General features: G+C 37.7%; 1 protein-coding gene and 1 pseudogene across 2 annotated transcripts; one reads left to right on the top strand and one right to left on the bottom strand.

The window, feature by feature from the left end:
- The first annotated feature begins 1210 nt into the window (after positions 1-1210).
- Positions 1211-5135, top strand: LOC135679058 (cysteine protease ATG4B-like; annotated as a pseudogene).
- A 3554-nt stretch (positions 5136-8689) lies between these two features.
- LOC103973219 (DNA mismatch repair protein MSH3) lies at positions 8690-23309 on the bottom strand. Of its 2 annotated transcripts, none has more exons than XM_065192444.1 (12): positions 22212-23303; positions 21326-21520; positions 20827-20991; positions 18093-18191; positions 17579-17830; positions 14923-15177; positions 14718-14849; positions 13754-14014; positions 13592-13663; positions 12744-12893; positions 11464-11958; positions 8690-9447 (listed from the first exon to the last, which is right to left on the bottom strand). In XM_065192444.1, the coding sequence occupies exons 1-12, from the start codon at positions 23172-23174 to the stop codon at positions 9097-9099; spliced, it is 3390 nt and encodes a 1129-aa protein (XP_065048516.1). In that variant the 5' UTR covers positions 23175-23303; the 3' UTR covers positions 8690-9096. The 2 variants fall into 2 exon arrangements, with proteins under 2 accessions (XP_065048516.1, XP_065048517.1); XM_065192445.1 differs by having other exon boundaries at positions 9432-9566; positions 22212-23309.
- Between the last annotated feature and the right edge of the window lie 653 nt (positions 23310-23962).

The following is a 23962-nucleotide window of genomic DNA, read 5'->3' as shown; positions in this document are numbered from 1 at the left end:
AGATTGTATATTCATCTTAAATTTGGTAAAATTTAAAATTGACATAATTTCATACTTGTAATAACTGAAATAAATTAAAAAATATATATTTTAAAGGCTTAAAAGAAAAAAAATCATTTAGACATTGAAAAGTTATTTATAAGGTTTATTAAAAAAATTTAAAATTTAGAATTAATATTTAACAATTTTTTTGTTTATTTAATGACTTTAATTGTTATTCATATAAAATATAAAATAAAATTATTATATTATCTTTTCTTAATATTTAACATTATGATTTTTATTTTCTTTTTCATAATCTTATAATTTTTATAATACTTTACTTTTAATTTTAAGATTAATTTTGTGTTTAGTTTGTATTTTTGTTAATTTACGATTCATTTGGATTTACTTAAAATGGAGGGAAAATAGGAAAAAGATAAATTAGTGGTTGATGGTATGTTTGTCCAACGAAAAAAAGTAAATATTATTTTGATAAATTTTCAAAAAAAAAAGCCTCAAGTTTCTATTATTTCTTGCGATCACCTCTTTTTTCTTTATTCCCGCACAATGCCCTTTCTTGGTTATCTTTATCATTTTACCCTTGACCTCTATCTCATCGTGATCATCTTCGTCTTATTGTGGTCGCCTTTCACCCTCTCACATAGCAAGCCGCTTTCATCGCTTTCTTGGAATCACCCTCATAGTGACATTGTCATTGCATCGGTCTCCTCTTTATTCTACTACGACGATGACCCTCGTTGTGATAGCCCCCATATTAATGACACTCAAGACCTCCTCCTCGACTACCCGAACTTGTCTCTATCTATACCTCCATCAAGAGAGTTAGGGAAGAGAGGTCTTAGGAGACTTTTAGATTGTTATTGAGAGTTATCACTATGGTGGAGTGGAGCAAAGGTCAATAGCAAAATTATTATGAGGTTATTCCTGAACACTTTGCAATTGTTGAAGAGTTTGCAAGCAATGACCTCGCGACGAGGTAAAGGCGATGTTCGATACAAAAAAATGAGATAACGATAGCGGATCGTACAAGCGTAAACTCATCTTTTAAAAAAATAAAAGACATTATGTTGGGAAAAAATATTAGAAATTTAGTTTTTTCTATAAAAAAATTCTATTTTTTTATTATTAAAAAAAAATCAAAATAGGAGTTCTCGGAAAATATGAATTTTTCTAAGGAATTTACCCCTATGCATATATTTTACCATTGAACCAACGTCCCAAGTAGAAGAGGAATCTTGGAGACCTAGAAATATTTTGTGGCTTGTGTTGGAGATCGATGCGTCACGGCGCGCCCCTAATCCCGTCGCTCTTTTTCGCTCGCTCCCAGGTAACGCGTGATCTCCTGTCTCGGAGTCGATCTGATTTCATCTCGTTGTCTCTAGGTTTTCGATCGCTACTTGTGGATCGGGTTGATGAGTGAAGGAGGAATAGCTGATCGTTGTTGGCCATCGATCGTTATTTATAGTTCGAATTTTGTCGTAAATAGTTTAGTATCTGATCGGGGATCTCGGGTAGTGATCGGTGTGCGAGGGAAAGCGGAGCGATTAAGTGCATCTATCAGCATCAAGAGTAGTACACCGTGATTTAGGACTTGGGATGGGTCTGCAATCTTGAGCTCGCTAAACTCCATCTGCTTCGGGGTTTGGTTTTCCTTGAATCTGTTCTGTAGTTTGATCGGAACTCCTGTTCTTGATTGATGACACCTTCATTTGCGTGCTTTGGACCGAAAGAAAACATTGGTACTATCGAGTAAAGCCTGTTACCTGATTAATCGAGAGAAAAAAAAAGAAGAAAAAAGTAAGGAACATATTAATAAGAAGAAGAATCTGTTCTTAGTATAATTATATATTATACTAAGAATCTGTTCCTCAATAAGAATCTGTTACCTGATTAATAAGAATCTGTTCCTCAATAATTATATATTTATTATGTCAAATATATATATATTTTTCCTCCTAACCAACTTACTGTCTTACATGTCTCCTTTCTGAATGGCATTGCTCTCTATATTATACAAAGTATTTGTATTCATGTGGTTTAACCAAATATGCATTTATTACATTACTACATTTGTTTTCAACACATAATACATATGCATTTCTCTCGTTATTAATTAGTTATACTAAGTTTTATCTCTTCTATTTCTACATGACAATTCATGTGCCTTGTGATTTCTAGCTTCTCGTGATATAACAATAGTTATTATATGAACAATTACCTAAGTCTAGGTCTTTCATTGTACACACAAGTTGGTTCATATTATTGCATTGTAGATTATACTTGTCATAGTGCCTTCCCCAAGTGTAGATTCTTGTTTCCCATTGTTGAATGCATATCGATGTTTCCTTTTCTTGTAAACAGAAGTTTATACTTGACACTTGTAATTCCTTTCGGCTGTCAGCATCCAATTATATTTTATCTAAGCAAATTATTAGATTTCCTTTTTTTATCATCATATTAATTCAAGGTAATGCAATACACCTTGGCTAATTGCTACCGAAGTTTGATGTGGATTTGATGGGTCCTTTTCTAGCAACCTCCAAATCCACCTCAATACAAATCATTTGCATTCTTTTCGATGTTTTACACCTACCAAACACAAATAGTCAGCACCATTCTTGTTGAACTGCATTTTAATTTATTCTGCTGTGATTAACTTGCTATACTTGAATGTCTAATGCTGGTAGTAAGGAACCTGGTCTTCCTTCAAACTTTTCTTTTGCTCAGTATTTCATGTGATGCCTCCTTCCGACGCCATGCTTTTGCTGGTATGAAAACGTGCTGTGTGCTTGTTTGTTTAGGTAATGACGGACCTGCTTGGGAGAGTTCTGGACTCCAAATTTCCTGCACATAACTCAGATGATGGTTCAGTAGCTAGAGAATCCAAAGCTGCTAATTCAGACCAGACTGTTCACCATCGGTGTTTCAAGGCCTCTTTCTTGATGAGATTCTTCAGATCCATTTTTTCGGTTTTCGAACGACACTCCAACACGGGTTCAGTTGAAAACAAGTCTAGCAATTCCAAGAGCGTATGCTATGGACAATGAGGAGACTTCAAGAGCGTATGCTATGGACAAGCAGGGCGGACACTTTGAGGTCAACCAGTGATATATGGTTTCTTGGCAAATGTTATAAACTCTCACATGAGGAGTCATCACATGGTTCTGATGCTCCCAATAGTTATGATGCTTTCCTAGAAGATTTCTTATCAAGAATTTGGATAACATACCGCAAAGGTTTTGACCCCATTGGTGATTCAAAGTTCACATGTGATGTCAACTGGGGATGTATGATCAGAAGTAGCCAGATGCTTGTCGCTCAGGTATAACTCCAAGTCTTCCTCCTTATTCATCTAGGTTTATACATGTCCCAGTGAAACTAGTGATGTGTGCTTATCTTGTTAATCTAAAATTGCTAACAGGCATTGATCTTTCATCATCTAGGGAGATCTTGGAGAATGCGCTTGCAGAAGGTAAAAGGAATAACCATATATATCCATGATATCTCTGAATGCTTATGATGATTTTCTATTGGTTATGCAGCCACATGATCCTGGGTATATTGAAATTCTTCATCTTTTTGGTGACTCGGAGGCATGTGCTTTTTCAGTGCACAATCTGCTTCAAGCTGGGAGGTGTTATGGTTTGGCTGCTGGATCATGGTTGGGTCCTTATGCTATGTGTCGAACATGGGAAACCCTTGCTCATGATAACAAAGAGCAAATTGAAAGTGATAAATGCAAAGAAAGCTTGCCCATGGTTCTATATACTGTTTCAGGTGATGAAGATGGGGAGAGAGGTGGAGCTCCAGTTATCTGTATTGAGGTTGCTGCCAGACTATGTTATGATTTTAAAAAGGGGCAATTGAACTGGGCACCTATTCTGTTGTTGGTTCCTTTGGTACTTGGACTAGAAAAGATCAACCCCAGGTAAATCAATCCTCCTAACAATGTTATAGCGAAGCTTTACATTATATGTCAACTTCTATTTCCCATTTCTGTGGACCTAAACTGTGAAAAAGAAAAAAAAACAAGCATGCTTAAATGGCAAGTGTTTTGTTTTAGTGAATGGAAATTTAAAGAACTCGTTTTTACATGTATACTAGATAATTGCCTAAATCACCACAAATATGGGAATCTTTGATGAATTTATCAGTTGGTATTCCGATGTGCTATTTAGCATGTCATACTTCGTGCAGGTACATTCCTTTGTTGTGGGAAACATTTACATTTCCACAAAGCCTTGGCATTTTAGGTGGAAGACCTGGGGCCTCTACCTATATTGTTGGCATACAGGACAACAAGGCACTGTACTTGGATCCTCATGAAGTCCAACCGGTATATAACCTTCCATTAGGAAAATTTTCTATTTGATCATGCATCAGATCACCGATTGACTATTTGTTATCATACTGAAATTTGAAGTATGCACTGAATAGGCTGTTGATATCAAGAGGGATGATTTGGAAGCTGATAGTTCTTCATATCACTGCAGGTATGTTGTTTCAGCTGCGTAAAGGTTTTAGGTGGCTGACATTGATATATATTTGATGCCTTACCCCTCTCAAGTGGCTTACTTTCATGTTTCAGCACTGTGCGTCATGTGCCACTTGACATGATCGACCCATCGTTGGCCATTGGGTTCTATTGCAGATATAAAGGTAACTTGTTCTCCCTTTAGAGTTCCATTTTGCAGAAAGTTACAGTCGACTGATTAGTTAACTAATACAGATGATTTCGAAGACTTTTGTTCCCGTGCTTCTAAGCTTGCAGACAAGTCAAACGGGGCACCACTCTTTACTGTTGCCCAGAATCTTCAGCCCGCAAAGCCAGTTCCTTACGCTGATCTTTTGGCAGTTGATACCTTTACTGACACTGATGATCCCGTCCATGATGATGAATGGCAGATTTTATGAAGGCCATGTCTTAATGCCATCTGAAATATTAAGTTTTATCATCTTAGGGCAGGCACCAACCTAACCTGGACATCATATGTTTAGAGGAGCCAGAGTGTGCTGGATTTCTTTTCTTTCACTTATTCTTTCTGATTTATTGTCAAGATCCTTGTACAGGTAAAAGAAAGATATAATCCCATAACTCAATAATGGATGATAACTTCCACATGAGTTCCCAACTTTTTGGTGCATCGAAGGATTAGTTTTCTGGAAAAATTAATGTTTGTAGCCTTTTCTGATAGTGATTCTTTTAATTAGATGTTTTATGTTTTAGCAATCTGATGATCGCCGCCTTAACTGATCCTAATGATAAGCCTAATTTCTATTTTAACTGGCAACCTTTGCAAATGTTCTTCTCATTGTTGTATTTGGGAAGTCCCGGATCTGTTGATGTTCGATCTGATCTCTTACTAGTTTGTCCAATGCTAAGCATTTATCCCTCGCATGGGCTGAGATAAGAGAGGACTTGCTGGTTTGAGTAATACTTGTCCAATGCTAAGGCATTTGTTGCACAAAAGCTACAAGTGTTTCCTAAAGTTAACTCTCTCGGAAGCATATCTTGAGGAATATTTTCCTAAAGCTACAAAAAATTGTCTTACATTTGGGTTGACTAGTGCTATTCCAGGACCTCAATTTTTCATTAGGTGAGCATTTGTTCCTTTGATTTCTGTCCGGCAAATTCAAATAAAAGGAAAAGGCTTACAGATAGGATGAGACCTGCTGGTTACTGTCCGGCAAATGTTATACTGATTTTTGTGCAAAAAAGGACAAAATGTAATGAAAATCCTATTAAATCTATCATCTTCCTATGTTATAATGCCCAAAAATATGTATAATAGTGATGCAAGGAAAACATATTTACAATTTGTCACTTACTACTTTCATACAGATAATAATAACAACCACTAAATAAGGAGTGCTACTAAATAATGTAATTATATTATAAAGGATGTTTATGCAAGCAGCCAGTATCTAAGTAACATTAAATAGATTGATGACTATAAAAGGGTTGGCTGAAGTTGTGCTTATCTTATAATATGACACCATTATTTCAAAGTAAAGCAAAAAGTCTAACCATGATTTTCTCAAAGGGAATTTGCAAATTGCTCAATAAGGTGAAAAAATAAAAACAGTTCACCAACGTTGTTAAGAGGTAAACAAGGGTCAGTTCAGTTAACTACAACATGAAACAGTTGGTGATATTTTTACCTCAGCGAGCTCTGAGAGACGAGGAGTTCTGAATTCATTTATTGGGGCAGCAAGCTCTGAGATTGGCCAACTTTCCTAGTGAAGCACAAAGTTTCACAGCTTCACTGAACATATAGCCATATAGGTTCAATCAGTGCGACATTAATCACAGTAACATTCAATTTACCTGTGCAAGAACAACAGCAGTTGACTGGAGATTTGGTTCCAAAGTCTGGTACAACCTTGACAATTTGCAATAGCAAGTCTGATTAGGATATCAAAAACACCTTTTTTCACAACAACATATAGTTAGTTGTATTTAAACAATTAACAGAGAAAAACATGTTCTTGATAATTTTTTTTTTTCTCGTACCATGTGTTGAAATGAAAGGTGTGACCATAACTTTCCGCAGATGCACCTTCCTTTTACAAATTAATTCCATGATCAACATTTGTGGACCTGAACAAATGTCTTTAACATTTGGATAGTTGCTCACCGTCCAAACTGCTCTATAATTTGCATCAGGAGTATTTAAAACTATGGCAGCAGCACGAGTCCACTCAGCCCCAATCTAAAAATTCCAGTTACAAAATTCGTGTTGCAGTTTATTATGTAAGATAATTGTGGAAAAGCATTATAAAAGTTTCCTAAACTCTCAACTCACTGCATCTCCAAAATCCAGCTGAGCTTTCTCAGCAATCTCCAGCAACTTCTCTACTTCCTTCTGCTGCAGTTCCTCATTCCCCATTCGAATGCATCTCGATCCTTCCTCGCAGCTTTCCAAGCTTTCCTTACATACCAGTGCTTGTTTCTCATGATTCCTCACAGAAGGTTCTGATGATATCTTCTTTTTGTAATCAATTACTCGTGCTACCAGCCACGGTGTCCTTGTGGACTGCCTCTTTGGCAATGTCTTCTTCATTAAAAAAATCTCCTGAATGGTAGAAGGAGCTGAATTAACGTCTCACCAAGCAAGTTCTGCTTCATCTTTTAAGGCGATTGCTGTTTCAGATATCTTCTATGCCCTGTATTCCAGCACAAGGACTGTTGAGCTGAGCAACCTGCAATTCCTTGATAGCCTTCTGAAGCAATCCCTCAACTCATCCAGCTGATAAGCTTCCTTTTCCTCAGCCACTTGTTCAGTCGGTTTTTCATCAAAGAGAGGCCCTCCTTCTGAGCCCTCTATAGAGTCTTCCTGCTCATCTACAAAGTTATTCTGGGTCACATCAAAATTTTGTTTGCTAGCACCAACAAATGCCAAAGAATCGTTCATCTGACAAACCAACCGCATCGATCCTTTCAGAAGTTTCCTCCATAGAGTTCAAGAAAATGCATTCAAAATGTCTCCTCCATTGCCCAACAAACTAAACGGAACACCATGATCTGTCCCGTACACGGAACTTTAAACAAGACGACCAATCATCAGCGATTTCCTTTCCTTCCCAAAGAAAAAGACTAGAAGCATATCCTAATGCAACGAAGAACACAGTGACTCTGTCCTCTGTATCTAAACCCCGAAGACCAACCGATGCCGTAATCAAGATACCACAAGCTAAATCCATCATCCACTTTGTTTTCGGGGCAGACAAATCCAACGCTACCACCACATTTGAAAAGCAAGCAACCCCGAATCGAGAACGCAAGATCGCATCAGAATGAAACAAATCACCAACAATGATTCAAAGAAAATCCAAATAGACCAAAACGACCAGCATCGATCCCTCATTCGCATCGTTCCTCCAGGACCGGATCAAATCGAACATTAAACCCTAAAAACCGGAGGAGAAGGGTGCGAGGCCAAAGGGAAGTGGAAGGATCGCACGGACCGATCGAACGGAGGGGGCCTGTCGGAGCTGGAGATGGGAAGAGGAGAGGACCATCAATGGCGGAGAGATCGATGGCATCGGCCACGGGAGCTCGTTTTTCTTCTTTTCCACATCTCGGGATAGCGCAGGGAAGAAGCGGTGAACATGGAGGGATGGTCGAGCGGCAACGATGCGTTGGGTCGACGGGTGTTTGGAATGCAACAGTACCACAAGAGTCTTTTAAACCTGGGATCTCGCCGGTGCTGGGATGTCATCAGTTCGGATTCGGGTCGGGTATTGGATGAACAGGTCGTCGAGCTCCCTTACCTGGTTATAATCCATCGGATCCACTTAGGATCCGAAAATGGTAAAAAGTATCACAGAATCCGATTTCACCGACAGCAGTATCCGATTAAGAAAAGACCATATGTTGGTTAATGATGACGAAGACATGCAGGATTAAGCACTCATTTAGTGGCTTACAATAGATGAATCCAATCCACAAAAGGGGTCACAATTTTGTTAAAAGATAACTACGTGTCCACACCATAAACAAGGGGGTGGACTATGATATGCCCATCTTGGATCCTGATTTGATGCCTATACATACAATCCCTACTGACGATAGTAATTATATTCAAGTGATAAGATCATAAAAATTGGTACAAATTACAAATAGATGAAGCTTCAATGCCAAATGAGTCTTAGGTGATGATCACTGAGCATAGAACATCTGATAGACTTGACATCATTACTGCTTTATCATTTTATCAGAATAAGCAACGCATACTTTTACTTTTTCCACTTTCCCTCTACAAGATTTAGGAGCAACAGCAAGCATAATTTAAGCTAGGCTCCCTGGAAGAAATATATATACAAGCTTCACATATTATAAACAATTTTCTCAGGGATCAAAGAGTGAAGCTAAACAAAATTTCATATGCATCGAACCGCCACCATATTCCGTTTCTATACTATTCACTATGGCAGCAAGGGGATCTGCAATTTTACATAACGCATCAAAGAGCCTTCAGTAACCTGTTCGGTCAATTTCAATTTGCACCCAAGGTGTCGTATGTTGATTTCTCCAGTGATCTTGGCATGGTGGTTGGATGATATGAGCTCTTGTAATCATTGAAGCCAACCTCATTGTCTCCTTTTTGTGGGGATAAAAGATAGTGGAAGCATGTCCCCTGTATGATCTATGGACTTGGATGCAATGTCTCTTGCATTCTTCAATGAACACAACATGTTCACAGGTTCAGCCTCATTCAAGGCAGACATCATATAAAACAACACTTTATGGCATGCTTTTGCCAAGTCAGCAAAGTCTTCTTGTTCCTTGCAGAACTCAGATAGTTCAGAAGAATGATCTAAATTTTCATTCTGAGATGACACTTTAATTAACCTCCCTTCTTTGCTTCCCAAATGCTCGCTCACTTCTGATTCCAACTTTGCAGCCATGACAGCAGCCCGTGCAATGCACGAAGCTGGTAGCTGAAGAAAATAATAGCTAATTACTCGTTCTGGAACCGGGAAAATATTTCAAATTTAAAGCATCTGTTCAGTCAAATTTCCGATAAATGGTGTCGATTTAGTTCCTGGACCAACATGATCTTGCACCAAACATTCAAAAGATAAAATGATACATTCAGGTTCCTCATATGGAATTAAGCATGTCAAAAATTGAAACATAACTGACAAGTCACAAGTCAATGTTTGCACTATTATACTGTAAACGACAATTAAATCTAATTTGATGGTTTGATTTCATGTTTAGTTTGTCTCCTGAGCTACCAATTACAGCCTATGAAGCAGACAAACACATGGGTTTCAAATAGGTTCCATTATATGGGCTATTTGACATCTATGCTAGTCACGAAGATAACTCAAGATTAGATCAAGGCAATTGAACTATTTAGTCTCACTATTAAACTCGAGACTATTTTGGATGTCATATATATATTGAAGCATTACAAGAAGATCTAGATTTTAGTCTTTCTCATAAACTCCACTTTGTTCTCATCCGTCTCATCTATCAATAAAAAGGGGTTAGTTAGATCCTACTTTTGTTCCCACTGATGCTTATCTCACATTCTTACCACCATCAAGGTTAGATTAGAGATGGGCCATGAGAGGAACCCAATTGGAAAATCCAAAGAAAGCCAAGCTAAATAATTAAATTTCTTGTGAATCATTGACCGAAATAATGGAAAAGAAGGGTAGAAAGACCACTAATAAAATTCGTGTAAATTGTCAACACATCTTGTAAAGTTTCTATGTTATCCAAGGTTTCTATGTTAATGTTAAAAAGGCAAGTATCCGTGACATATTTTATTCATCTATGGTCCAACTAACCAAGAGGCCCATTTGGCACTAACATATGGGATTCAAGAAATCAATTTGCAGATCAGTAGACACCAGGGACTAATATGCAAAATAATTCGTCTAAGAAACTAAGATAAAATGTAATTTTTTTATCCAATTCAACGATTTAAAGAAATATCCAAGGCCAATGTCTTCCAAATCTTATGAAATTCTATTGCTAGTACATAATGTTACTGACCTAACACAATAAAAAGCTATTCAACACTTCAAAGTGACACATACCTTTGTAACTCCTTGCCAATATTGACTGTTATACAAATTACAAGGTTACATAAGGTACAAGTTTGACATGTAACAATATTTAGCACAAAGATAAACTCTTGCAAATCATTTCTTTGCCAAAAGCAAACATCAAAGAGCTAATAAAATGGGAGGTAAGCTAAAAAAATGTTAAAATCAAGATTGATTATTCCTCTCTGAAATACATATTTCCAGAAATAAATGTGCATTTACAGTCCACAATCTTCAGCATGGGCAAAATGAGATTCTTATATCCTATTCCCTTTGTGACCTTGTGTGTCCCTATTTCCTTTAGGACCTTCTATGTGCACCTTGAAATGCAGTAAAATTGGACAAAGAAAGCTTAGGTAAACAGTATTGGAGATCTAACCAGTTCTGCATCCCTCACGTATGTGAACAGTCAAAATGAAGGTACTCCGTTCTAGTAAAAATAAATTAACCCTTTCATTATCAGTTTCTGTCCCTTTCTTAGCATGGGCTGAGCAATAAGAACTAATAGAATAAACTTCAAAGTTCAAACTATTTTTGATTTTGGGAATCCTTTTCCTACTCCTCGGTCATACATGAGTTGTTTATTGGACAAACTATTGAAACTTTTCAACCATATACGATACCTTTTCAAATTCAGATCCATCATAATCTCTTTCCAGTTTTCTTTTGGATTTTACGTGTTTTTTATTTAACAAGCATTATATATGTAAATAAAACAAGTAATATAATACAACAGATGTGATTACACATGTGATGGAAATAATCCTCAATTCCATTAGGATATAATTGAGAAGTCCCAATAATGAATGTACTTTCAGGACCATACACAAAGCTAGGCTAGTAAAGAAACATAAGATAGCAGAGAATTTCTAGATAATGATAATTTGAAATTACCTGTGCAAGCTTGGCAACATTAAGACCGAAGCTCTTATCCGATGCACCCGTTACAAGCTTATAAAGAAAAGTAACCTCTTTGTGACAAAGCTTATCAGCACTAGATATTGATTCAGATTCAGTAATTTCAAGAGGTTTTTGCGATGTCAGATAGGAAACATGATATGCCCCAACTGAACTTTTAAACTCTTTTTGGATATCCAGAATCTTTGGGTAGTGAGTGACAAAAAGAACTATGCATTTCTTCTGTTTAAGAAAATACTGTAATGTAGCATAAGCAATTGCAACACCATCATATGTACTTGTGCCTCGACCAAGTTCATCAACGATGACAAGAGAGCATGATGAGCAATTATGTAGTATTTGAGAAGCCTCAGTCAACTCCTCAAAGAAGGTGCTTATTCCTTGCTGGATGCTGTCTGACGCACCCATACGAGTGTAAATTCCATCCAGCACATGCATCTTTACCAATGATGCTGGTACAAAGGAACCAACCTAGATGAATCAGAGGTACATCTTCATGACACAATTATCACGAAAAAAGAACTCTCAACAATTACTTAGAGCAACATGAATAAGGCCATCTTAGTGGTGCATCTAGTAAAAGTTTTCTAGTATTCATAATGAACCAGGAAACAAAAGGATGACATAACTAAGTTAGATGTACCAGACAAATAGAAATGATAAAAAAAAAAAAAGAAGTTTGACACTACTTAAACCACCACTTTATGATTAAATTCTTGATAGTGCTCAAGAATATTTTCATTCAAAAATTGATAAGATGAGTACAAATAGATGAATAATGACATGCCTAGCAATGTTTACGAAGGAACTATCTCATTAACATCAAAACAAAAGAAAAAAAAATCCGCACATTACTGCTTTATGCAGGTTCGCAATACCGTACCGTACCGGTATTTCGATCTGGGCTCGGTACCGGTACGGTACGGTGTACCGAGCAGTACACCCAGGTGTACCGAGCGATACACTCAAGTGTTCCGAGCACTGTAGCAGTGCAGTGTATAGTGCTGCAGTGCAGCAGTATACTGTAGCATTGTACAGTGCACTGTACAGTGCAGACCGGTACCGGGCAGTCGGCATACCGCTGGCCTGTCAGACTGGTACGTACCGCCCGTACTGGGCGGTACAATTCGGTACCACAGACACTGATGCACAATATGATCTTCAGTAAACCATCAAAAACTAAAAATTAAATGAGGATTGACAATAGTAATTTGATATCCTAAAGTATAGATCATCAACCAAAGACCTATTTATACCTGAGCCATAATTGCTATGAGAGCGACTTGGCGAATGTAGCAACTTTTCCCACCCATATTTGGTCCAGTCACAATTTGACAGTATTCACCATCGGCATGCAACTCGGTATCATTTGGGACAAAGTTATCACCAAGGATTGACTCCAGAACCTGCAGCGGCAGAATATGATCACATTTAACCAGCATATTAATATATTATAAAAGGAAAGAAAATTCTGCAAACAGTGACTTGCTTTCATGCAGTGTTGTACAATTTAATTTTAGAGTCAGAGAAACAAAGGTATAAATATAACCTTCTTCAATCACCAAATAGCCAAGGATCATTAGATAAGAAAATGAAAGGCTTCACAAAGGCATGTTTTATCACTCCACAAGAACAGTGTCAACTGCTACATCTTAGAAATAATGCAAAATGAACTATCCCATTCTTGCACTGATTCAAGCAAATGCACAGTGGCTTATCTTCCCTTTGTGAAATATAAATATCAATGGACATGCAGCAGAAATGCAACAATAACTGACAGGATCAAATGGAACTAGATCAATGGCACACATACAGGTCACACCACAGTGCATAAACAACAAAATGAGGTTACAAAAAGGCAACTCTTGCAACAACAAGAAGCCAGTAACAGAGATGACATTTGAAACACAGTTGAGGAAACAGATACAGGATTCTGATAAGAGACTAGAACAGGAACAACAACAAAGATGAGAAAATTGTTGAATCTAGGCGATATATGCAATTAACACAGAATTTACTGGTTATAAAGGAGATATGGAGACGGCCTGAGGAGATATGAAATTAAAAAAACATGAAGAGTCATATCAAAATCATTGCTACTCACAGGATGACGGCCTGAGGAGATATGGATCTGACTAGGTTCATCATCATGAACAAAAACAGGACGAACATAATTCTGCAGAAAAAAATGAAGATAAATATCAACATGCTACTCAGACTGTAAATAAGACACAAATGTAAGCAAATAACTACAGTTTTCATATACCTCATTTCTTGAGAGGATGGCAAGTGAATGCAAGCAGTCCAAAGCAGCTAGAGCTTGAACAGCTGCTTGAAACTGAGGATAGTATTTCCCAAAACTCATCAAGAAATTGTCCCATGTTGTCCTACATGCAACAGCAAGTTCTTCTCTGGCAACCAACAATTCATCTAAGGCTGCCAACACTTCAGGTGGGTGATATCGAATGGTCCTCTTAGTACTACTGACTTTTACCCAGTTCGAAGGCACCCTTAAATCTGCTGGCAGCTAGAGCCACAGGAATACAATTCAATTAGGAAAAAAGATCAACACATCAGAAAAGAAAATTTCCCTCATATTTGCACACCAATACTATCAGTTCAAGAAGACTCCAAAGGCTTGTTAAAAACAACCATTTAAGGCATGGGGGTGCTTTGTAGAATCATTAGCAGGTCAATGGAATCCAATTTGCTTAAAGTGAAACAGAATTAACCCTGACATGCTAATAATCATCTGAAGAAGTATGAATTGACATCATTCGAGCTAAGACCTGACAAGTTCCAAGAATAAATTATACCAGTGGAACCAACTAAGAGCAATAAATGAATTTTAAGCTGGTGGAAATTGTATTTAATTCCATGTAACAAAATGAAAAGAGAAAGAAAGCAACAGGGAACAGATCAGAATATTCAATGTTGATGTGTAGCATAGAAAGTAGATAGGATCCTATATCCATGACATTGTTGGCATGTAGCATAGTGGAAATTGCATTTAATTCCATGTGACAAAATGAAAAACAGATAGGCAGAAAGCAACAGGAAACAGATCATAAGATTCAATATGGACGTGTGGCATAGGATGTAGAAAGGATCCGATCTCCATAACAAAAAAATGCAAATGCAAGTGTACCAAGCATAAGCACAAAAGGGTCAAAGAAACTTGGAACTTGTCCAGATAGGTAAAAAAAAACTTGTTCAATTGCCAATATTACTTCAATCATATGTGTCTTCCCAGAGACACCCATAAATTCCAAGTTGCGCACTCCAAGCTGCTTCCGATATTGGACAATAAGTAAATCCAGCTTCTCCTTTGCCAACTGAACAGCTATACGGCCTCTACCAATCTGAAAATAAAAATTCCTCACAAATTTTTCATTATAACCGAGCATAATTGTAACCAACACTTGAGTCCCTTACCTCAGGAAATTGATTGGTGCATGAAATAAATAAATTCAACATGTCACCCTGATCAGCTGCATCCTTGTTTAGAGATGATAGAAGTTTAACAGCATGACCCATTACAGTAGGTGAAGCAGCAGTCGAAATCAACCTTCTAAGTACAGCAGATTTGACTTTTTTTTGCTGTGATGCTCCATAACCTGCATCACTCTCCACATAAAGCTTCTGTAATTGCTTCCCAGAGGTAAGTATAGCATGAATGACCCCGATAAACTGTAAAAAGAGATAAGAAAGAGAACATTTTAGATAAGGCATTGACATATTGTGCGACAGAATCTACAGCTAACAAACTCCCAACCTCGTTCAAGTAGAAAACCATTAGAAATACCAAAAATGAAGCATTACATACATCTAGCAATGACTATACCCAAAAATTATAGATCATTACCAGGTATATGATCCGGTGCATGCTATTACTAATGGCAGTGAGACCTACTTTTACCTGCCTAAGTCTTACATGTTTTTTTGCCAGATTGGCTGAGACACCTACATTTCAGCCTCATAGCAATGGAGGCAGGTCAACTGGATCAAATGCATCACTTGAAAGCCCTCTCAAACTTTTCTCTGGTCCTCCATCAGCTAAAACTGTCATGACCTACACCTTGATGGGATAACTGACTCATAATTTTATTAAGTCTGAACCATTGCACCAAAATACTCAAGTCTCCAAGATAATGGTAGTTCATCCATCTAGCCCTAATAAACCAAATCAGATCTTCGTCCACATCCAATGTGAGAGTAGTACAATCTGCCTCACTTAAGAGGTTGGAGTCCTCGTTAATTCATGGATAGCCCTTTCATGCTTAAGCCGCACACCATGCCCAATACTCAACCTAATGGAATAACCTATCGATGATAATGTACTCATCAAGTCCTTATAAACTAACATCTTTTTTGTGGAACTAAACCGTGGGAATTAAGGAGGTCCATACATGAGTTGTCTATCATACATCAAGAGGCCTTTTGTTTCTACGACAATGAATGTAGAGGTATGTGTATTATTTCTTTATTTCTTTTTTACTCATGGTTCTGACTATCTTTTACCTATTTCATTATTTTTCTTTCTTTTTTTCTCTTTTGACAGTGACACAGCTGTGTGAGCATGTCACTCACCTATATGGTACAATGTCAATGGCATGTATTAGTCCTGCAAAAACATGCCAGGCTACTGAATCCAGAAATCTTTTATTATGTCATGTGACCACCTTGTTTTTGCTAACACTAACTCAAATAAATTGCCACTTGCAAAAGCACAATTAATGCATTACATCAATGATGCAATCAAGCATATACAATCACTCTCATAAGGGTTGTTGATTAGTCTAGATTCTCAACTAGCTCCATATCTTATTGAAAGGGAAACAATTTATCGATGTTGCTGAAACTTCTTAAGGCAATAACTTGTCTATGTTAAGATAAAATTTTATGGACTACAGAATGAATTGCTTGAGACACCATCCTCCAGCATTGTGAAGGTGTTCAACAAGTATCTGTAAACACTAAACAGTCATCAAAAGGGTAGTCAGCTCTATTGCATCATGGTTCCTGCTGGTTAAAAAAAAAAAAACTATTGTTTATGGTTGATAAGTAGATCGCTAACATATTCCCAAGGCCATTTTGTGAATGATTGGATATTGCTCCCCCTGAAACCCAATCAACTACACCGTTGGATGGCTGAAGATAACCCTGAGGAAACAATTATGGGAATCATATATATCTGATGAAGTCAGCCTGGGAATAACTAACTTGAAGCAACATAAGATAAAATTTCTTAGATTGGTCTAATGCACCAGAAAGGTATACTCCTTGGACTTCAACATGGCATTACCAAGATGCATTTTCTTTTATGCAAAAGTGCCTAGAAGGAAAAGGAATGTATTCTCTGTTTTTCTAACATCTAAAAGACTTAAATGTTTCAAGTTATTCAGTATGACAACACACACACACAATATAACACTTAAACAAAGAATTATTTGTATGGAATGCTATCTAATTGACAAGTATGTTACTCTTTGTTTAATAGGTAATATCCATTTAGCTAGCTGCAACATACCATTTTCCCTAAGGGCGAATAAAAAAGCTGAGTGAGAGTTATACATTATTCTAAGACATGATATAGACAATTAATGTACTTCAGAGTTCAGAGTTTGCCAATACATAATTTGAAGAGGTCATTTGAGTACAATCCAATAGCAATAACTTCAACCCAATAATACTAATTACAAGTGACTAGAAAGATATATAAGATTGCTCTTGGAAGATTAATTTTGATTACAACTTCATCACCAGAATTAAGCGATTGATTTTACCTCTTGAAATGCCTACAGAACTCGAGAAGAAGCCAACTAAAACTGTGCTTCAAGTTAATGAATTGGATATAAATGAAAACATATTCTGAGAACTGTGGATATCTTGCAAGAATATACATCTTCCACAGGAAAAAAAGTGCAGGAAGGAATAGCACATACATGATATACCATGATACAGGTATAATAGATTTATCCTGTACTAATTATATCAATGTCAGACTATCAAGACTTGAGAATACCATTGGGAACCAATTTTTATTCTACAATTGCATCTTAACCAAAGAAACCAACAGGTCCGGCACTACCTCTGCTACTGTGGAAGTTCGATGAAAAATTCTCGATATTCCTCGTTGAACATCAGGTGACTTCCCTAGCATAGTTAAAACTGAAGACATAACCTCACTGAGCTCGGACTGCCTAAATGCATCAGAGTGATTCTCAACTCCAAGCTCCATTTCCACCTGTGACCCCTTGCACGAGCCCATTGATTCAGCAATCTCAGAAACCGCATCAAGCCGAGCTGATATTGAGTTTCTATCACACAAAGGATGAGTTACCTGCAATAAAAACTTGAATATCAACAAAGAATAGAGAGAACTAGGGAAGAAACATTGTGTTCTTCATGCAAACAACTTATGTTATGCTAACTTGAAAGTGAAGGAAAAGTATTGCATATTTTTTTTCTTCATTTTTTTTTCTTTTTCCCGTTTAGTTGAAGAAAGTGCTTCATAGTGTCACTCAAAATGACTTCATATTAAGAGATTATGCAGTAAATGTGCATTTCAGTGCAATCAAGTACAACTATACCAAAAAGCTTACCCAGTGTTTGAAAAGCCTTGATCCATATGCAGTACACGTATGATTCATAACTTGAAATAGGGACCCTTCTGAAGAACCATCAGAGTTGTTTGCCAAAACCTGAAAAAATTATCAAGATTAATTAAACCAAAATATAAATTTGTTTCATGATGAAAAAAGAAACTGACATTGGACCTTGAAGTTTCAAATTGAACTTGTCTCCCACGGATGAAAGAGAGAGAAAAAGGAGACTATGCCACTAAACTATGATAAATCTATTACAATAATGAAATAAACAATTTCATGAGACAACCTCTAAGGCTTACAATAGATCATAAACTAAGATCATTCGTGGTTGTAAATTTCTTATTCATAAATCTCAAAATCCCACAAAATGTAGTCTAACCACGACTTGAATTCTCCCAAACATGACTCATAATGATTTAAGAATGACTCATAAATCTCAAAATCCCACAAAATGTTGTCTAAACTCTCCTGATCCAATCTATAACTAGAATGACTCGAAGACAAGCATACAATGAATTCTTTTCCTTCTTATTCACAATTCAAATAACTCAAATTATCTTCCCGGTTTGCTATGACATTACACTTTTAGTTTTGTTCAAAAGCAACTTTCTACTGCAGCCTCATCAGTTGGGTACTCTTTCAATTACTATGGCTGAAAGCAAGGTATACAGTTTCGAATAATACCACCCAATACGGGTGGTACGTACCGGTCCGTCAGCTGACCGGTATACGGACCGCCCGTTATCGAACAATATATATATATATATATATATATATATATATATATATATATATATATATATATATATATACGAGGCGACGTTGCCTCGATGACGTCGCCCCGCTTGGGGAAGAGGGGGAAGAGAGAGGTGACGTCACCGAAATATACATATATATATATATACATACATATATATATATATATATATACATACATATATACATACATATATATATATATATATGCCGAATAATGTATCGCTCGGTATACAGTATCATACCGTACCGAACGAATATCAAAATACCGGTACGATACGATATTTCAAACCTTAGCTGAAAGTACATTTACCATCCAAATGTCTGATCATAATTAAGATTACTTCCAAGCAAGGTCTTCAATTTTGAATAATACTAGGCGGTACATACCGATCTACCAGCAGACTGAGACACAGACAGCTCACTACCGGGTGATATTTTTTTTGCTTATATATATATATATATATATATATATATATATATATATATATAAAGGCGACGTCACCTCATTTTTCTACGACGTCGCAGATTTATATATATATATATATATATATATATATATATATATATATATATATATATATATATATATATATATATATATATAGAGAGAGAGAGAGAGAGAGAGAGCCGACGTCACCTCGTTTTTCTATGACATTGCCTTGGTGACGTCGCCCCGTCTGGGGAGAAGAGAGGAGACGTCGCTTCGGCGATATCGTCGAAAAAGATTTTTTTACTTTTATATATATATATATATATATATATATATATATATATATATATATATATATATATATATATATATATATATATATACCGAGCGATATACCAAAATATACCGCTCGATATATAGTATTGTATTGGACCGTACCAAGCGAAGGTGACGTCACCCCGCTTGGGGAGAAGAGAGGCAACGTCGCCTCACGTGAGGAAAAGAGAGGAGACGTCGCTTCAATGACATCGCCAAAAAAGATTTTTTTTTACTTATATATATATATATATATATATATATATATCGGCGACATCGTCGGTACGATATTTCAATCCTTGCTTCCAAGTAACACTTAAAAAGTGCATTAAGATTGATCTGCATCTGCAAATAATATATATCACTTGTCCATTAGTAAACCAAATGTGTATATGCATTGACCATCTTAAGTGTGAGACAAAGAGATTGACTTCAACCATATAGAGACAAGGTTTCCCCAAATTCAGAGTCAAGCTTATTTAAGTCATCTCAGACTTAGATTATTTATTATCAGAAGCCTTCATCTTCTTTGTTAAGTAATATATTTGCTGTTGATGAAAGATCACTTTGAAAACTAGGACATTCAGAGGGTACCCAATCAAAATCATAAACTTATATTCAAGGATTGTCATTTGTCTCGAACCAGTACATGCTGACCAATATTTACTAGTCCATAAGCGTGAACTGGGATGAAGTCTGTCCCTTTTCGAGTTGTCCAGATGTGGAACAGGCTTGCCATCCAAGCCTTCCCCCAATGACTGTCAATCTGCCTAGCACTCCTCTATGGTCACTGCCACCATCTCCTCTTTCTTTCTCCTCCCATCCTCTTCTTCTCAGTAATCAGTATCCTCCTTCTCTTCCTCCTTTTCTTCTCCTCCCCCACCTCCCCCCCTCCCCTCTTCTTGGCACCACAATACATACTGATGTACTTACTGTATGTTATATGCCAACATGGACTGGACACATACTGATACAATCATGGAGCGCATCAAAATGGCAAACCTTGTTTACATTGATAAAATTGAGTCTACAACTAGAGGATGAAGGAAAAAAGACAAATTTGAAATGGATGATAGTGCTACATTTTACTGTGTCTTGCACAAACACAACAAACTTGATCTCATAAAAACTTTATAGCTGCCATTTTCAGAAAGAAAAAAAGAAAACTATAAATGACATATACACATACATCAATATTATATTGAGCATGATAAGAAAAACTACCTCAAGCTGATGAAGGGCATTTGCTGATAAAGTCATCTCAAAGTTGCTAGAAATAGGCCGAAATGAAGTAGTGGAGCCTACTATCCGTTCCAACCCAAAATCTCTAAGATAACGAATGGTCAATGCCAACGCTTGAATGGGTAATTCAGGCATGGCCATAATTTTCTGTAAGGGGAAATCAAAGAAAAATGGTAATCTACAGTGAATCTAAGAGCTATATATCATATATATCAGTCTTTGTGAATGAAAAAGACAATGCTGTGATGCATATGGCCACAGAAAGTGGTGATAAAGAGATAGATACACAGAAAAAGAAAAGCAAACAAGAGAGCAAGTGCAGGGAGACAGGAGCAGGCAGGAAGAGAGAGAGAGAGAGAGGGGGGGGGGGGGTGTGGGGAGAGGTGGGTGGGATGGGATGATGTTTATTCAGATGCAAAACAAAGATGATATTGGTCATGACTCCAAGTATTTTATGAACTATACTAATAAACAAGCATACCTCAATTGTAGGATGATTATATCCTTCCTCTCTTCTATCACCATTTTCTGTATTGTTTACAGCAGCCAGAACGTTGTCATCTGTGATCTCATACAAAGAAATCACTTCAGCAAGTGCACCCCCATCACTATAACAATCACGTGAGGCACGCTCAACCCGAACATTGGATGTAGGTCCAGCATATGCCAGTAGAAGCTAAGAAAGAAAACATTGCACGTAAACAACATTAGCACAAAACCACTGAACCTGTCATGATTATCAGTTTGTTGAACATAGAAAGAAGGATCACATCAAGAAATTACACCTTACCAAATAATGCACCAGTGCACCTAGCTAAATCAAATTCTGGGCAACTCTATATTCCATGCAAATATTTGACTATAGATTTAACGAGACAAATGTTAGTTGTGAGGAAAGAACCTAGTTGGCAGATTTGAGCTGTAATAGTAATGGAGATCAGTTATATCAAAAGGCTCTGATCTCGATGGCAATGTTTTGTTCTGCTGATATTGATAAATATCTTGCAAGTGATTGCAGTCTCTCATACTAAGCAATATAAAAAAAAAGTCACTGTTGTGCAAAACCAGGTAAGGATTTAATCCGGGTGAAAATTTTAATTTAAATAGCATTAAGCAAATGCAAATATTTTTTAATGCATGTAATCATCCAAAAGGGCGACACATAAGGTAAATCTCGACTATTCAGACGCAGATTCAATAGGAGAATCCTATAAATACAATAAAAAAAGTTATCCATCCGTATCATGAAACAGAAGAACGAAAAAAAAATTAAATGGGTTAATAGAAGACGACTTCCTTGATGACAAAGGAGTTGAGTTCCAGTAATCCCATATTAGTTTCAAATTACATTGTCAATAAATACTGACCTTCTCTGTTGTTGCGGAAAGGGGTTCCCCCAAAAGAATCTCAGCAGGAGATACACTAATCAACACCGCCTCGAGCCCTGTCCTTATCGAATCATCGTTGAACTCCCCATGAACAACATCCCCCGTGGAGACCTCCACGGCGATGATCCCGATCCTCACAGCAAACCTTCCCTCGAGATGCACACTCCCCGGAACCAGTTCCTTCTCTACGACACAAGCAAGGTAATTGCTCCCCGAGATGCTGACCCCCTCATCCCTCGCACCGCCCATGTCCTCTGCGGCCTCAATGGTCGACCTCGTGTACAATGCGGAAAGGCCCCGGGAAAAGGGTCCGAGACGGTTGGAACCGTGCGCCTTGATGGCGGCGGTCTCAGTCTGCTTCACGACGCCGACCTTGTAACCCGCGGCAACGAGGCGCCGAACATGGAAGTGGAGCCGGAACGTGGGGATACTGGCGGTGAGGAAGTTACGGTCGACGTGAGCGAAGATTCCGAGGACCCGGGCGGCAATTTCTGCGTCCTCGCCAAAGAAACGGTACTTGTACCCGACCTCGATCATGAGAAGAACGTCTGGGTACTTAGTTTTGAGGTCAAGAACTTGTTGTTCAAGAGGCGTGTATGCAGGGTTTTGTGGAAGGGGTTTGGCGGCGGCAGCCGAGGAGGAGGAGGAGAAAGAGGGGGAAGAGAGGTCAAGGAGCTTGGAAAGGAAGCGGCGGTGGAGGAAAGGGTTGGAGGGAGGAATGGCGGCGGGAGATTGAGGGGAGGGGGGTGTCGATTTCTTGGGTTTGGGGGGAGGCGAAGGGGTTAGGGTTTGAAGCCTACGCTTGGCGGAGGGGGAGAAGGAGACGGTGGCGGAGATTCTTGGGGAGGGTTTAGACTGCGACGGGGGAGATGCAGACGAAGGGATCTGAGGGGGTTTGGGGGCGAAGAAGCGGGAGATGGTCTGTTGTTTTGGCTTCCCCATGTCGAGGCGAGTGAGAGAGAGAGAGAGGTGAGAACGCGGGAAGCGGCAAAGGTATATATACAGATAGAGAGAGAGAGAGAGAGGTGAGAGAGAGAGAGAGAGAACCAGCGATCGACACAAATAGGCCCGCTCACGTTGGAGAATAAGGTTGACGAAAAAAAAACACAATTTCTCGGATCATATTCAACTCAACTAAAACTCGTTGAGATGGCAAGGAAGCCATTAAAAAGGATTGAGATTTCTTCATCACCAGCAATTACAAGTACATATGAGAAGATAACAAGGAGGCTGGCCCGATTCAATTTGACCAGGTCTCATACATCTATAGTATCGCTAGCTTTCTCAATCTTGCGCCTATTTAGCTTAGCTTGATGACACATTTGCTTGTAAAAAGGGACAGAGTACAAACAAAAGCATTCATTTGATGAAACAAGCCGACTTCTACTGCCACCCCAACAGCTTCGCAGACCTTCTTACCATGATGAACTTGAACCTTGACAACTGTAGTGGGATCATAGATAAAACAGATCCGTAGCTCTGCATCCATTGTAATATGCATTCATTGATTGAGATATTCTCAAAACCTAAATATCTTAGTCATAAGATAGATAAACGAATAAAGATATCCCTTCGTGGTAAAAGTATGCCAACAAAAAAAGCCACTGCTTGCAGGAGTGAGGCTGCTATATTGACAACAGCTCTGTGCTTTTATAAGCCATATTTAGATACTCCTTAATCTAAATATCTTAGTCGTCAGATAGACAAATGATTAAAGAAAGAAATCCCTT

The sequence above is a fragment of the Musa acuminata genome, chromosome BXJ1-7 (assembly GCF_036884655.1).
Source record: "Musa acuminata AAA Group cultivar baxijiao chromosome BXJ1-7, Cavendish_Baxijiao_AAA, whole genome shotgun sequence".
Classification (NCBI taxonomy): Eukaryota; Viridiplantae; Streptophyta; class Magnoliopsida; order Zingiberales; family Musaceae; genus Musa; species Musa acuminata.
Note: the sequence above shows the minus strand (reverse complement) of the source record. Positions and strands in the feature narration are given on the sequence as shown.

Excerpts from the sequence above, each read along its gene's own strand:
- LOC103973219 (XM_065192444.1), bottom strand. The coding sequence starts at position 23,174 with ATGGGGAAGCCAAAACAACAGACCATCTCCCGCTTCTTCGCCCCCAAA. Across the intron at positions 18,192-20,826 it reads ATGCCCTTCATCAGCTTGAG|GTTTTGGCAAACAACTCTGA; the intron begins GTAGTTTTTCTT and ends TAATTTTTTCAG. Across the intron at positions 17,831-18,092 it reads CAAGGCTTTTCAAACACTGG|GTAACTCATCCTTTGTGTGA; the intron begins GTAAGCTTTTTG and ends TTTTTATTGCAG.